Raw genomic sequence first — 12851 nt, 5'->3', positions numbered from 1 at the left:
ATGTACATTTAAATACACATTTGTTTATTTCATGGAACTTGTATTTCATAATGACACATTTATTTATTTCAAGAGACTTTTATTTTATAATGACACATTTATTTATTTCAGGGGACTTGTATTTCATAATGACACATTTATTTATTTATTTCAGGGGACTTGTATTTCATAATGACACATTTCCATTCCTTATATGCAAATGAACGGGGCGTGGTTAGCTCACAGATCCAGAGACCCAGACCAAAGCAACAGCACCACACTGACTACTCGAGAAGAGGAAGAAAAAGGAGGAGAAGGACTACTGAATAAAAATAAGGCAAACTACTAAATGAAAATAAGGCGGAAGCAGAAGTGGCATGATTTTGTTCTCAGGAGGGGGCTTTGAGAGAGTATTACCCAAAAAGTACACAGTAAAAACTTCATTTTATTGTAGCAGTCAAACTAGGACTGAGTCAAACAGTGTCAGTTTTTTGTTTGTTTGTAGCCTTTATTTAACCAGGTGAAAGCAGCGATTACCGTATAGGCGCTATTAATTGCGCACTCAAAAATGAATAGCTGCTGATTCGACCAAGCGAACGCGAGAGACGGCTGAGTTGACCGCAGTTATGCAACAGCAACCGCTAAAGCTAAACCGACTATATTGACTACTTGTTGCTATCCTATTGTGGCATAAGCCGTTTTCTAGAGGCACATTTTACCTTTTCATTATGATTCTACTTGTGATAGTCGGACAGCACAACCTGTGCAGCCCATGTATTGATTCTATCCGATAGCTGCTAATACAAAACAAAACTTCTGCCTGCTCTCCACAATGATCAATGACAGTGAACGGATGGTCAAAGTAAGGTACAAATAAACAGAATCACACGAAGCCTGGTTAGTGTTGCCTGACTTTATAAAGTGTGTTATTTTTTTACAAGTGTGTGGTTGTTTACCAGCTAGTATTAAATATACAATGTATTCTGGTAACTATCAAAATAAAGACATTGTATAGTGTTCATAACAGTATTTTTATTTAAAGAGCATCTTGCAGGTTTTTATTTTTTCTACATTTATGCTTAAAGTTGCTTGAAAATTACAATTAAAAAAGTGAATGCAGGATTTGATACGTTTTACGAGACATAAGGGCAGGAATTCAGAGGGAAAGGAGCAATTTTGAGCTCTGCTCTTAAAAACGGCTTTTTTTTAAGGTCATACGTCAAATGCGTCATATTACATCACACAGGGGAAACATCTTCGCTCTCTGACCGCGGGTATAGTAGAGTTGCGTTGAGTAGAGCGATTGTGTTTTAAGGAGCTGGTATTTTTCGGTAGTTTTACATTGTATTTCACCATTTGTAATCATGGTGCAGTATTGTGTTTGTGCAGGTTGCACAAATACCAGCCTTTCAGGACATCGAGTCCACTATTTCCCTAAAAGGAAAAGAAAGCTAGCTAGCTTTCGGTCCTGGGTTCCTTTTGTTGCAGACAAAGAGACGGGACTTCAATGCTGCGTCTTTTGACGAAAAATGCGGTCGTTTGTGGCGCTCATTTTCGACCGGAGGATTATGAGTCACGTGATGTGATGGAGTGCAGTATGGGATATCGAAGCCAGGACCGTTTGAGGTGTGAGGCTGATAGCTAGTGCGGTTCCGTCAATACACACAGCTCCGGCAGCAGCAGGCTGGAGTGAGAGCGCGGGAGCGTCGGTCAGAGATTCAGCAAAACGAAAACGTGAACTGTGCACCGTAAGTATTGTTTTTGTAACGTTTGCTAGCTTCCAAATTAGTCAGTATAATGATTTCAATAATGACAAGCAACGTGTGTTTAGTATTTATTGTTGTAAGTTAATGTTGCTAGCTTGTTAAACCCACTTGCTAAGTCATAATGGATAATGTTAGCTAGAATTGGCGTGGGGACTTTATTTGCATATCTAATGGCGCAGTTGCTATTTATTTTCATGTGTAATCATGTGTTTCATGTGTGTGTTTTCAAGACTTTGGGAGACAACAGTACTGCAGATTCACCTACAGCCAGTGATGCTGGGCTTATAGACCCAGAGCAAGAGGTCGTCTCTCAACTGGTTCCTCAGCCAACATCTGTGCTTCACTGCGGCTCACAGTGTAACCTCAGACCTTTCCATCGTTCATCAGGTAAATGTAACACAGAAGTAGCGCGCCCATTTTACATCAAAACTCGGTAAAGACTCTGCATAGTTTTTGTACATGTTAAAAACATATTACAAAAACATCTCAGTATGATGCAGGCTGTTACAACTCCAATACTTGTTATGACCTCAATAATTAACATATAAATGAATTAAAACATCTCAGCCCGAATGTCAACAAAATCTGAACATAAGCTTTGTAGAGGTAGATTGTATGGCAGGGCTGTTGTTTATGGCAGGCACAATTATATAATATATATCTTTTTATCCTAGCTGTCCAGGTACAGCCCATGATGCTCAGTGTGGGGTGTCAGACAGAATCTCCACTGCCCAGTCCTGCACACAGTGATGATGAGTCATCTTCTGTAACCATGGACCACCCTGGGGATATGCCATGGAGCCCAGAGGAGGAAATGATGAGCGAGTCGTCTGAAGAGGAACCATCAAAAGAGCCACTGCAGCGAACTAATGTTGATCTCAAGTAAGGCTTCTTTTAATTTTAGATGATGTGTACTGTATTACCAAATTGTGTCGGTCAGAAATAACAAGTATTTTTTTTTTTTTCAGTGCTGCTGACAAGTTCATTGTGTGCCAAACTCAGCTGATGTCCTTGTTCACCATTTGCCCTTCCTGTTGTGGGGAAACCCAGGGTAATGTGGAGCAGCAAGAGGGAACGTATATAAAGATATAACAAGTAAGAGGATATGTGTGAATTCCACTGATGTAAAAATAAAGGTTGTATCATAACCTGTATGTAAATGTTTGTTTTATTTTATTTTTATGTTTTATCAATTCACTGTGTCTATACTTCATTAGTTTTATGGTATAATTGATTTTTGACTAACTAAGAGTTGTACTGGCAATGTTCTGCTTTTCACATCTCTTAGGTATGTGCAGCATGTGGGTTTGAGCGTTTTTGGCAGAACCAGCCAATGCTGTACAGAAACATGCCAGCCTGCAACCTGTTACTGAGTGGTGCCATCCACTTTTCAGGTTGCATGGCTACCCAGACAATACGGATGTTGAAACTGTTAGGGCTTCAGTGCATCAGTGTCGGCACCTTCTTCCGCCATCAACGCCTGTAAACAATCCCTACTATCTACCCTACTACCTGGCAAACTGAGCAGGCTGGGATCATCCGAGAACTGAAGGAGATGGGGGAGGGGCTAATCCTCTGGTGACTGCAGGTAGAACACTTCAGCTTGTATTATTGATATAAAAAAGAGGTCAAAACAATATTTAAATTACATTCATTTAGCTTTATCCAAAGCAACTTACAATAACTGCATTGCATTGTTTTTTGGGCTTTAACGTCTGAATTAAACTGTTTTTGACACTCATAGGTCAGACTCTCCTGGCCATTGTGCCAAATATGGCACCTACTCCTTGATCGAGGACAGAATAAACAAGGTTTTGGATCTTCAACTTGTCCAGGTAAGTTAACGTTATCAGTCACACAAATCAGATGTGCTTTCGTCTGATGTGACACGGTTAGTGATATGACTGCATAATCTTGTTTTACAGAGCTCAGAGATCCCAAGCAGCACCTGGTGTGAACTAGAGGGTCTGAAACGCAGCATTGACTTCCTTAAGGAGCAACACATGCAAGTTCAGCCCTTATTACGGACCGAAATCGCCAGGTAAAGACACACAAGAACGAACAGACATATGTACACACAAAGATTCTTGGCGCACCATATTAACAGCAAAACATGCATTTTCTTACTAGTTAGTAAGTAATTAAGGTGTTGTGTTTCACTCTTTAGGTTGCCAAGTGGGTGCTGGAGGAGTTGTGTCCAGGAGGAACGACTCATTTCTTTGATATCTGGCATATTGGTAAAAGTATGTATCTTGATGTTGGTAGGTGTGATTAGGCTGAAATTTGTTTATAATTACATTTTCTTTTTTTAAATTTTGTTTCTGTTGTGAAACAGGTCTAGGGAAAGCTTTGGATGCTGCTGCAAAGGAGAGGGAGTGTGAGGACCTGAAGCTGTGGAGGCCAGCCATCATCAATCACCTGTACTGGACTGCAGCTTCCACTCCTGATGGAGATCCAGATGTGATGGAAGCCAAGTGGCAAAGTATGGTGAATCATGTTCAGGACATCCATGAACACGGCACTCCTGCATTTCCCTGCTGTGCACATCCACCTCTGGAGGGAGAAGCAAGGGACAAGGAGTGGCTGGAACCAGGTAACGTACTCTGTACACTGTGTTGCTGAAACATCTTAGTCGTCCAAGTGCTTGTTGGTGCTTAGTTTATTTTGGTTCCAGAGCACTCCATCAATATATAACCCAATGTGTGCTAACACATTAACAAGGCGTTATATAAATAACACCTGATAGTATCACACAATCGTGCTTTATCAGTGTAGGTAATACATGCAGATGTAGACAATTCTAGTAACATCAGAACAAAATATGTGTTTGTACAGGAACAACTGCAGCCATTAAACTGGAGAGGGTGACTTTGAGAACAGCATTGGTGAAGGATGTCCGGAAGTTGTCTCCACAGCATCAGACCTATTCCCTGGAGGCATTTCACTCCCTCATCCTCCACTTTGAACCAAAGCACACTGGGTTCTCCTTCCTTGGGATGTACAGCAGGTAAATATGATGTGATGGTGAAATAATGTGTACGGCTTAGGGATGTTAATAATTGACCATTTAACCGTTAACGAACAATATGAAGTTTAACCGACTAATGCTATCAGTTAAACAGTTTATTCACATAAGTACAAACAACTTGTGAACTGCATAATCTGCTTTTTCTACAGGCTTCTCATGGCAGCCCTGCACTTTAACCACAATAGCAGCAGAGAGGTTGCTCGAACCAGTGATGGTGAGGTGCGTTATGCAGTTCGCTACCCAAGGTTCTGCAAAGGTGGCTGGGTAGTTCGCCCTATCAAGGAGAAGCCATCATACTGTTAGCTGTTTTACTCGGTCCCTAAATAATATTTATTGTGTGATGCATCTATAATATCACTGAATGTGATCACTTGTTTCCTTCCTTCAGCATACGCTGCAGCCCTGATGGAGTCTCTGAGAGAGGGCTACTCCAGGTCACCAGAGACTCTACGAGAGAGCAGTGCAGTCTTGTCCTCCACTGCCTCTGCCCCCCTTTCCACTTCCTGCCAGGAGATCGCCAATGATGAGGCAGTTGGCCTTTATCTGGCACGGCATTTCCGGTTTAACACAGGAAATTAGTGGGAAACCAGCAGATTCTGTGGTTCACAGTTTTCAGGGTAAGATTATTCTAAATTGACATTTGTTTATTTGTTAGATAAAACCTGGTAAGAGATTTTGATGGTGCAAAAATCAATATTAATATATAATAACAATATTTTCTTTCTCTCTTGATAGGATATGTTGGGACAGGTCCCAAAGATTGCCGCTGTATTTACTCCCTCCATCTGACAGGAGGGAGCCTCGTTGAGCTGCGATAATAATATTAAATAAATAATTCCATATTCATAAATGAAATGATATGCAAATACAATTTTCTTGGCTGTGGACTTGTACTCTAAATAATTATTTTGAGGTCATGGTAATCTAATTCAATAAACAATAACTGCAATGAACAGATAGCATTTCTGACTCGTAAAATGGTTGGATATGGTGTAATTTGTTAAATGATTCTGTGTTGAAAAATGTATATCTTTAAAAACTGCATTGGTGTATTAGGGCGGGCCATACTATTTTTTTTTTTCTAAATCGATCGAGAGGAGTGTTCAAATAACGTATTTTGGTGGTTATTAATGAAAAGACACTATCTATCAATCAATCAATGTTTATTTGTGTAAATTGAAAAAAATACCACATTTACAGCATAGGTAGACAAAATGTTTGGAAATGCATGTGTATGCGAACACACTATGATTGTGATTAATTGTATTGATCGTCACCAAAACGAGGCCACTCAAAACCTTTGTAAATTCCTCCTCCTTCTTCTGGGAACTGTCTTCTGATGGCAGACACAACACATGAGGGTAAGGGCTTCCTAATGTGCCTGCCTAGAACTCCATAGGCCCAGCAGAGGACCTGCCTGTAAGCTGTGTAGCGCTATTGCCTGGGGATAGGGACACAATATCTACAGGTAAACTTGATATTCTTGTTAACATCATCAACATGTGTTATATAGTATATAATCTACAGGTTTTGGGTTTTGAAACCTGCTAAACACTCGGGGTCAATAGCAACTGTATTATCTTTAATAGTATTTATCTTTTTAATTGTAATCTAAACATACTCATGTCTGCTGGCCTGAAGTGGGCCATGCTCCTGCCTGAAGTTCATGTAGGCTATCTGTAGCACAAAGGGATTCAGACAGCATGCTTCAAAGCCTGGGTGCAGTGTCAGGCATGTTATGTCTGGTCTGGGGGTGAGGTTCTCCACCAGGGCCCAGAAGGGGCAGCACATGCTCTCCACAGCTGAGGTCATGGGCTGGCATTCCCCACACAAGCACCTACAAAACAAAACGTTTATCAGGAAACCATATTACATCTCTCTCCCCCCCTTCGCTGCTCTCTCCCTCCCCTCCGGTACACAGCACCGTAAGACGTAGTGTGGATTTGCATTAGGTAGTGCGAGATACGGCTGATACTTGCGCATTAGTTTCTGTTATGGATTAGTATCAACAGTCCTGCCAGTAACGTTACTATATTATCAATGCTACTTTAGTTATAGCCTGATATATGATAGCTAACTTTACAATGTTGTGATGTGACGTTAGCTAACATTCTGTAGCTAACGCCGGTCACTCACCAAGATAGCTGCCCAGTTCTCCTCACACCACAGCTCAATTTTCTCCGATGGCCATTATTTCTTCTAACCCTTGACTGCTCCTGATCTCTTGGACGCCTAGCAGGCTGATAATTATAAGGTTGTGGTCCGTCATATGCATTCGAATATTCATGTTCAACTTCTTCTGTGTCGAAACTAGCATTGGAATCCATGTTTATTAATACGTTACACCGGCCGCTCACCCCCTTGTGTCCCCCGTGTTACGTCACAAGCGGGAGGTCACGTGCCGAGGCTTTTTTATGCGGAAGTGAACATTTCTTACAAAAATGACGCCAGATGTCACTGTAGTGTATATTTCTGTATATGTTTTTGAAAATCTAGTGTATTCATCATTTTCCTACACATTTATTCACAGGTGTCTTTAACCTGGAAGTTGCTCTTTAATAAATTATACTTAATACAATAATATTACAAAAAAAAACTAAATCTAAATAAATATATCTAAAATAGATGCATTTGATTTAAAAATAACAAATATAATTCAAAATGTAAAAAGCAGCAAAGAAATGATAAACATTTTTTTTATTTTTATTGTTAATATCCATTATCTTCTTTGTTATGTATCTTCCTGTCTTTGCCAATCTGGCCAGCATTTCTTGGTCCTCCACGTCTTTCTCGTACAACCACTGCTTGAAAAAACTGAAAATAAGAAACAACAATGTTTTAACAAATCGTATTAAATTATGTGATGATAGAACTGTAAACAGAATAGCTGAAACTTTAACAAAATAAATAACTCAGTTACCTCTAATCATTAACCCATATTTATATCATTGAGTTAACTCCGTGTGTTGCTGCTAGCATACATAACACCTGACGTGGAAACGTTACTCGTGGATGGGGCTACAGAGCTACTAGAAAGACAGTCGAACCCGGTGCATTTCTCCATCTGAATGTGGTGCACTTTTGCTAAATGTTTTGACAAATAGCTCGTGTTACCGCCCTTACATGCTAAAGCACTTTTGGCAACAAGCATTTTCCACCTCAAGACGAAGCCCCCAGGAAGTGCGCCGGACACTGAGGAAAATATTAATTGTGTCCAAACGATGGTACTACAATTTCCTTATCAGTCTGTGACGTCGACCGGCCCAGAAATAGTTTTTCCCATAGACTAACATGGGGAAAGAGAGGTCTGTAAATCGGTGGATAATTTTTTTGAAACTAAATAAACTACCCAGTATGAACTATTTTATAGCCCTTATTGCAATCATTCGGTCTCCATTAGTTCTACTGAGCCGAGAGTGTGAGCTCGGGGGGCGGGGCTTAAGGGGTGCATGCTCTGTGAGCGCACATACGGGTTCTTCTGCTCTGACAGCCAGGCATACTGGGTAATCTGTGACGTTTCGCTCTCTCAAAAGTTGGGCCATTTTGACTTCATTCGCCAATGAGCAGCTCTCATAGGAAAGAACGAGACCCCGCCTCCGACACTGTATCCAATTCTTATTATACATCCATGCTCAAGACGGGTAACATAACTACCCTCGGGGCGCTTAGTTCTCTCTGCCATGTGTGCGCGCGCGTGTGTTTTTGTGTGTGTGAGTTGCATGCATGTAGCAGGTTGTGTGTGTAAACTGCCCCACCCCCTCGCACACCGACCGGGGAGAGAGATCTCTCGTCTGGATTGGAAAGATCGAAAATAAATCATAGACGCACTTTGTAGTCTTATTGCATATTAGAAATGGAGTTGGCGACAGTAATATAATAATATAATGTTTATGTAGATATAATACATATGACATCTATTGTTTAAATGTCTCCAGTACCGATAAAAAGATCGATAACGTTGGACCTTAACGGTACCACAGCCTTTAATAATTCAGCCCCGGGTCCCGTTAATACTGGGGCTTGGTACCCATCCCTAGTTTTAATTATTACATCATCAATATTACATTTCAAATAACCAAGTACTTGGTATCTCACAAAGAGCAAGTGGCTAGTGCTGCTAAGAACATACCTGGTGATGGTGATGATGGTGGCTCTTCGCTGCAGGATCTGGTCGATGTCCTCCTAGCAGAAGCGATTGCCTTCGTCGTTCTCGTCCATGATGGCGGCTTAGGCTCCTTTCCTCAGGAGGTCCTCGATCTCCTTCTTGGAGAACTGCTGGACCGGCTAAAGGCAACGCAGAGAGACATTTACACAAGTGGATTTAGAAAACTCTTTTCGAAAATAAACTAAGCGTACTGCAACAGCGACTGACCCAAAAATGACTTGGCATCTAGAAATATGACAGATTTTATTTTTCTCATCCCGTTGTTGTTGCCTTCTTTGTTCCCACTCATGCTCCGCAGGACGCCACGGTCCAGCCCGAGCTTCAGACTATCTTTATCCTGCATTTCCCTCTCATAGTTTCTAGTGATCAGACGGTACACCTCCACCGCCTTAGACTGGCCAAAACGATGAGCTTGAGCCTGAAATAAAAAATTAAAAGAGGGGTCAAAAGAGCACCATGTGCAGCTGCTGTTCAACGTTTTTAAGCATTAAATGGGAAAATATACACTTAAAAAACCGAGGGAATAAACGGAAAGACTGTTGTTGTTGTTGTTGTTGTAGCCCCATTGAACTATCTTTAGGACAGACAGAGCAGATATATATATCGTACCTGCAGGTCATTTTGAGGGTTCCAGTCAGATTCGAATATCACACAGGTGTCCGCAGCAGTGAGGTTCACAAGTTCTTGATCAGGTGTTTGATGTGGGCTGGCATGATCCTTTCTGCAGCGATAAATAAAGAAAACAAAGAAGACATTATTAATAATAGTAATGATGGTAACAACAATCATATTAGTATAACTATTTATATAGCACTTACACAATTGCAAAGTGATTCTCACAACAAAAATAAAGAACAAAACAATATCAACAATAAAAAAACTAATGATTATAGGAATGTTAAGAGACAAAGAAATGATAAACATTCTGAGAGGCCGACTACAAAAGGTAAACTCAATGGCTCTTGATGACATCAATGAGCATTCCCAAAACATGCTGCTGTATAAAAAGAAATAGGTCCTGATTTCTTCTATTTAGTGTTGGATGATTTGTTGTATTGATTGCTGATGGATGTTAAGATATGTTTTACAATTATAACAAAAAGATTATTCTTTTTGGAATCAAAAAGTTTACAAATCGTAGTTTTAATAAAATGACTAGCAATATAGGGTTTATTCAACGGCGGTAAAGCATTAAGTTGCTAAATTAACATACACTGAACTGTAAAACTTACCACTATTTAGGAAAGGACCTGATCAGAAGGATTGACTAGTAAGACAGCAAAGAGGTGGAGGAGGTCTCTGTCATGTACAACCATTGGTAGATGTTACACCTGAAAGAAAGATAAGGAAATAAGACAACACAGGAGGACAAACACCTTCTTAAGTAAAAGACCAAATCATGTCAAGCTTTAACCTGAGCCTGTTTTTTGAGTCTTTACAATGCACTGTTGGAAAATACCTTCCAAAGGCTAAATTCAAACTCAATACCATAAATAACTGGGTAACAAAGTGCTTTACCTGATAGAACACGTTCCACACGGAGCAGCAGCCATCCGGCTGGGCCTTTTGCTGCATATCATCTCCTCCCTCCTTTCCAGTAGATATCTACTGCCTCTGTCCAATAAAACAGAAATGCCCCAAAACAATCCTATTAAAAAAGTTAAAAACAATAACTTGCTTTTGGCATTCAAATGTATTAGAATCTCACCTTTTTCCTGGATGTCAGGAAGGCCAGGAAGTCGTTCCCTTCAAGTCCGCAACCAGTCATAGCATAGGAGTTCAAATGCAAAGCCTGAACGATGACAAGAGCGGGAGACTTACATTTTACAAGATAAGTAATACCAGAGCAGTGTGTACGACATGCAGAGAACAGATCAAATCCCCCAACACGCTCGCACACTTTGGTGATGTCCTCATCTGATAATGATGTTTCATTTTTAGCAGCAAAGTAACATTACTCAAGGTATATGTTGGACCCAACTCATGTACAGTATGTTTTGCATCTCCTCAACAATGGTCTGTATAGTTGAGTTGAAACAAACTGTCCCTACAGTTTCAGGTAAATTAACACACATTTGTAAGAAAAGTTTGCAATGAAGCACAAAACCCCTCTTTGTATTAAGCTAGCTGCCACAGAAAGTACAGCTTAACATGCTAACCTGGTAGAGTTAGCTAAGGTTAGCTAACTTCATATCCAACACAAAACCTCTAACGTGCATTACATTGACGATTTTAAACACAACTTAACTCTCTCAACTTGTAAAAAACGTTAATTTAATATACCCTTAAATAACTACATCACGTTTTTCAGGGGCAACACAAACTGCAGAAAACGTTAGCCGCTAACTGTTGTTAGCTAAGACAGCTAGCTCGTAACAATATCCTCCTAGCAAACTTAAGGTTACGTTAACATGAACTTAACGTTGTAAGAAAGCAAAACGAACCTTCGAGAAATCTTTTACTCTCAGACTGGGTGTAATTGTGTAGCGTTGCTTACCACGCTCCGTTTATTTGCATATAAGGAATGGAAATGTGGCATTATGAAATACAAGTCCCCTGAAATAAATAAATGTGGCATTATGAAATACAAGTCACCTGAAATTAATAAATGTGTCATTATGAAATACAAGTCCCCTGAAATAAATAAATGTGTCATTATGAAATACAAGTCTCTTGAAATAAATAAATGTGTCATTATGAAATAAAAGTCTCTTGAAATAAATAAATGTGTCATTATGAAATAAAAGTCCCATGAAATAAATAAATGTGTATTTAAATGTACAATGTATACATATTTATTGCCTCATTTATTTATTTCAGAATGTATTTCATAGGCATATTTATATATATATGTATTTATTTAATTATTTATTTATTTATTTAATTTTGGCTTAAATGGCATTCAATATGCGACGTGCATGTCCCGTCGCTCTGAGTGTTCTCTTGAGGTGCTTTTCACTTACAGTATGTGAAACCCGTGCCTATTGCCAAGCACTGATGTTATATTTTTATATTTAAGGCCAAGCTCAAAGTAAAATCAATGAACCGCTCCATTGTTGTGGTTTCTGTGTCGCCAAACTGACCAGGAAGTACATTGAGCTACTGTAAATGAAAAGTATTGCGAGATCTCGCAAAAGTATTTTTATTTTTTTCCCAACATTTTTTTTTTCTTGTCTATGTCCCCTAGGGGGCTCCGTACCATACCTATATAAAGTATATAAATATACATTTATTTTCAAAATACCAAACAGATCCTGCATTTTAGCCATGCCTCATTTCGCTCCATTTGCTCTCTCCAACCCTGTTTTTGCAGGGGCTGTTTCTGTGATGTAGCTTTAATGAAAATAAGCTGCAGCTGACCACGCCCCCCCTGCAGTAGAGGGGAGCGTGCTTTGAGATCCGCTGCTGGGCTGTCAGAAGAGGGGGAGAAAATGAGATCTCCGTCCTCCGTGTTTTATTCTTATATGATTATATAGAGTCATTATTCAGAAGAGCTTTGACCGGCACTTTTCTAATTTTGTCCGGAAGATTTAAATTTTAACGGACATGTTGACGGGCAAAAACAAACCTGAAACTCTGCTGCACGTCCCCCTCGTTCCTTGGAAGAGGCGTAGAGGTGGGTGTTTGTCATCTGCTGGTGGACTACCGGAGAGAATTAAAGGGATTGCATTGAATTACAGCAGCAGGAGGCGCAAACGCTTGCCTCGGGGAGGGAGAAAAAGAGCCACAGCAGAGAATAAACAGAAGGGCAGCCATGGCAACCATGTGCGGGAAGTCTTCTTCGCTGATTTTGTGGCAGACTACAGCGCCACTTACAGGCCTGGCATATGTACTGCAGTGTCTCCAGCGCTTTCGAGTGGCAATGGCCGGCTGTGGTCCAACCCCTGATAGGTGGAGAGTTGGCCATATAGGC

General features: G+C 40.2%; 1 protein-coding gene and 1 long non-coding RNA gene across 7 annotated transcripts; one reads left to right on the top strand and one right to left on the bottom strand.

The window, feature by feature from the left end:
- Positions 1–1378: 1378 nt before the first annotated feature.
- LOC307030274 (uncharacterized protein) lies at positions 1379–5714 on the top strand. Of its 2 annotated transcripts, XM_079666604.1 has the most exons (13): positions 1379–1727; positions 1976–2132; positions 2420–2627; positions 2714–2840; positions 3034–3333; positions 3490–3580; positions 3671–3786; positions 3913–3988; positions 4081–4338; positions 4581–4752; positions 4923–5071; positions 5162–5390; positions 5509–5714. In XM_079666604.1, exons 9-12 carry the CDS (start codon positions 4209–4211, stop codon positions 5350–5352), a joined length of 642 nt encoding a protein of 213 aa, XP_079522730.1. In that variant the 5' UTR covers positions 1379–1727; positions 1976–2132; positions 2420–2627; positions 2714–2840; positions 3034–3333; positions 3490–3580; positions 3671–3786; positions 3913–3988; positions 4081–4208; the 3' UTR covers positions 5353–5390; positions 5509–5714. The 2 variants fall into 2 exon arrangements, with proteins under 2 accessions (XP_079522730.1, XP_079522731.1); XM_079666605.1 differs by lacking the exon at positions 5509–5714 and having other exon boundaries at positions 1407–1727; positions 4923–4992; positions 5162–5295.
- Positions 5715–6555: 841 nt separating this feature from the next.
- Positions 6556–11547, bottom strand: LOC307025689. Of its 5 annotated transcripts, none has more exons than XR_013804234.1 (8): positions 11383–11547; positions 10647–10730; positions 10457–10552; positions 10171–10269; positions 9548–9659; positions 9146–9356; positions 8903–9057; positions 6556–6610 (listed from the first exon to the last, which is right to left on the bottom strand). It is a non-coding gene; the product is annotated as an uncharacterized lncRNA (long non-coding RNA). The 5 variants fall into 5 exon arrangements; XR_013804235.1 differs by lacking the exon at positions 6556–6610 and adding an exon at positions 7234–7587 and having other exon boundaries at positions 10457–10586; XR_013804236.1 differs by lacking the exon at positions 6556–6610 and adding an exon at positions 7234–7587 and having other exon boundaries at positions 11383–11544.
- Between the last annotated feature and the right edge of the window lie 1304 nt (positions 11548–12851).

Source organism: Notothenia rossii (assembly GCF_949606895.1).
Source record: "Notothenia rossii genome assembly, chromosome: 2".
NCBI lineage: Eukaryota > Metazoa > Chordata > Actinopteri > Perciformes > Nototheniidae > Notothenia > Notothenia rossii.
Note: the sequence above shows the minus strand (reverse complement) of the source record. Positions and strands in the feature narration are given on the sequence as shown.

Coding starts and splice junctions, on each gene's coding strand:
- LOC307030274 (XM_079666604.1), top strand. CDS start 4,209: ATGGAAGCCAAGTGGCAAAGTATGGTGAATCATGTTCAGGACATCCAT. Junction 4,753..4,922: donor TTCCTTGGGATGTACAGCAG/GTAAATATGATG, acceptor CTTTTTCTACAG/GCTTCTCATGGCAGCCCTGC. Junction 5,072..5,161: donor CAAGGAGAAGCCATCATACT/GTTAGCTGTTTT, acceptor TCCTTCCTTCAG/CATACGCTGCAGCCCTGATG.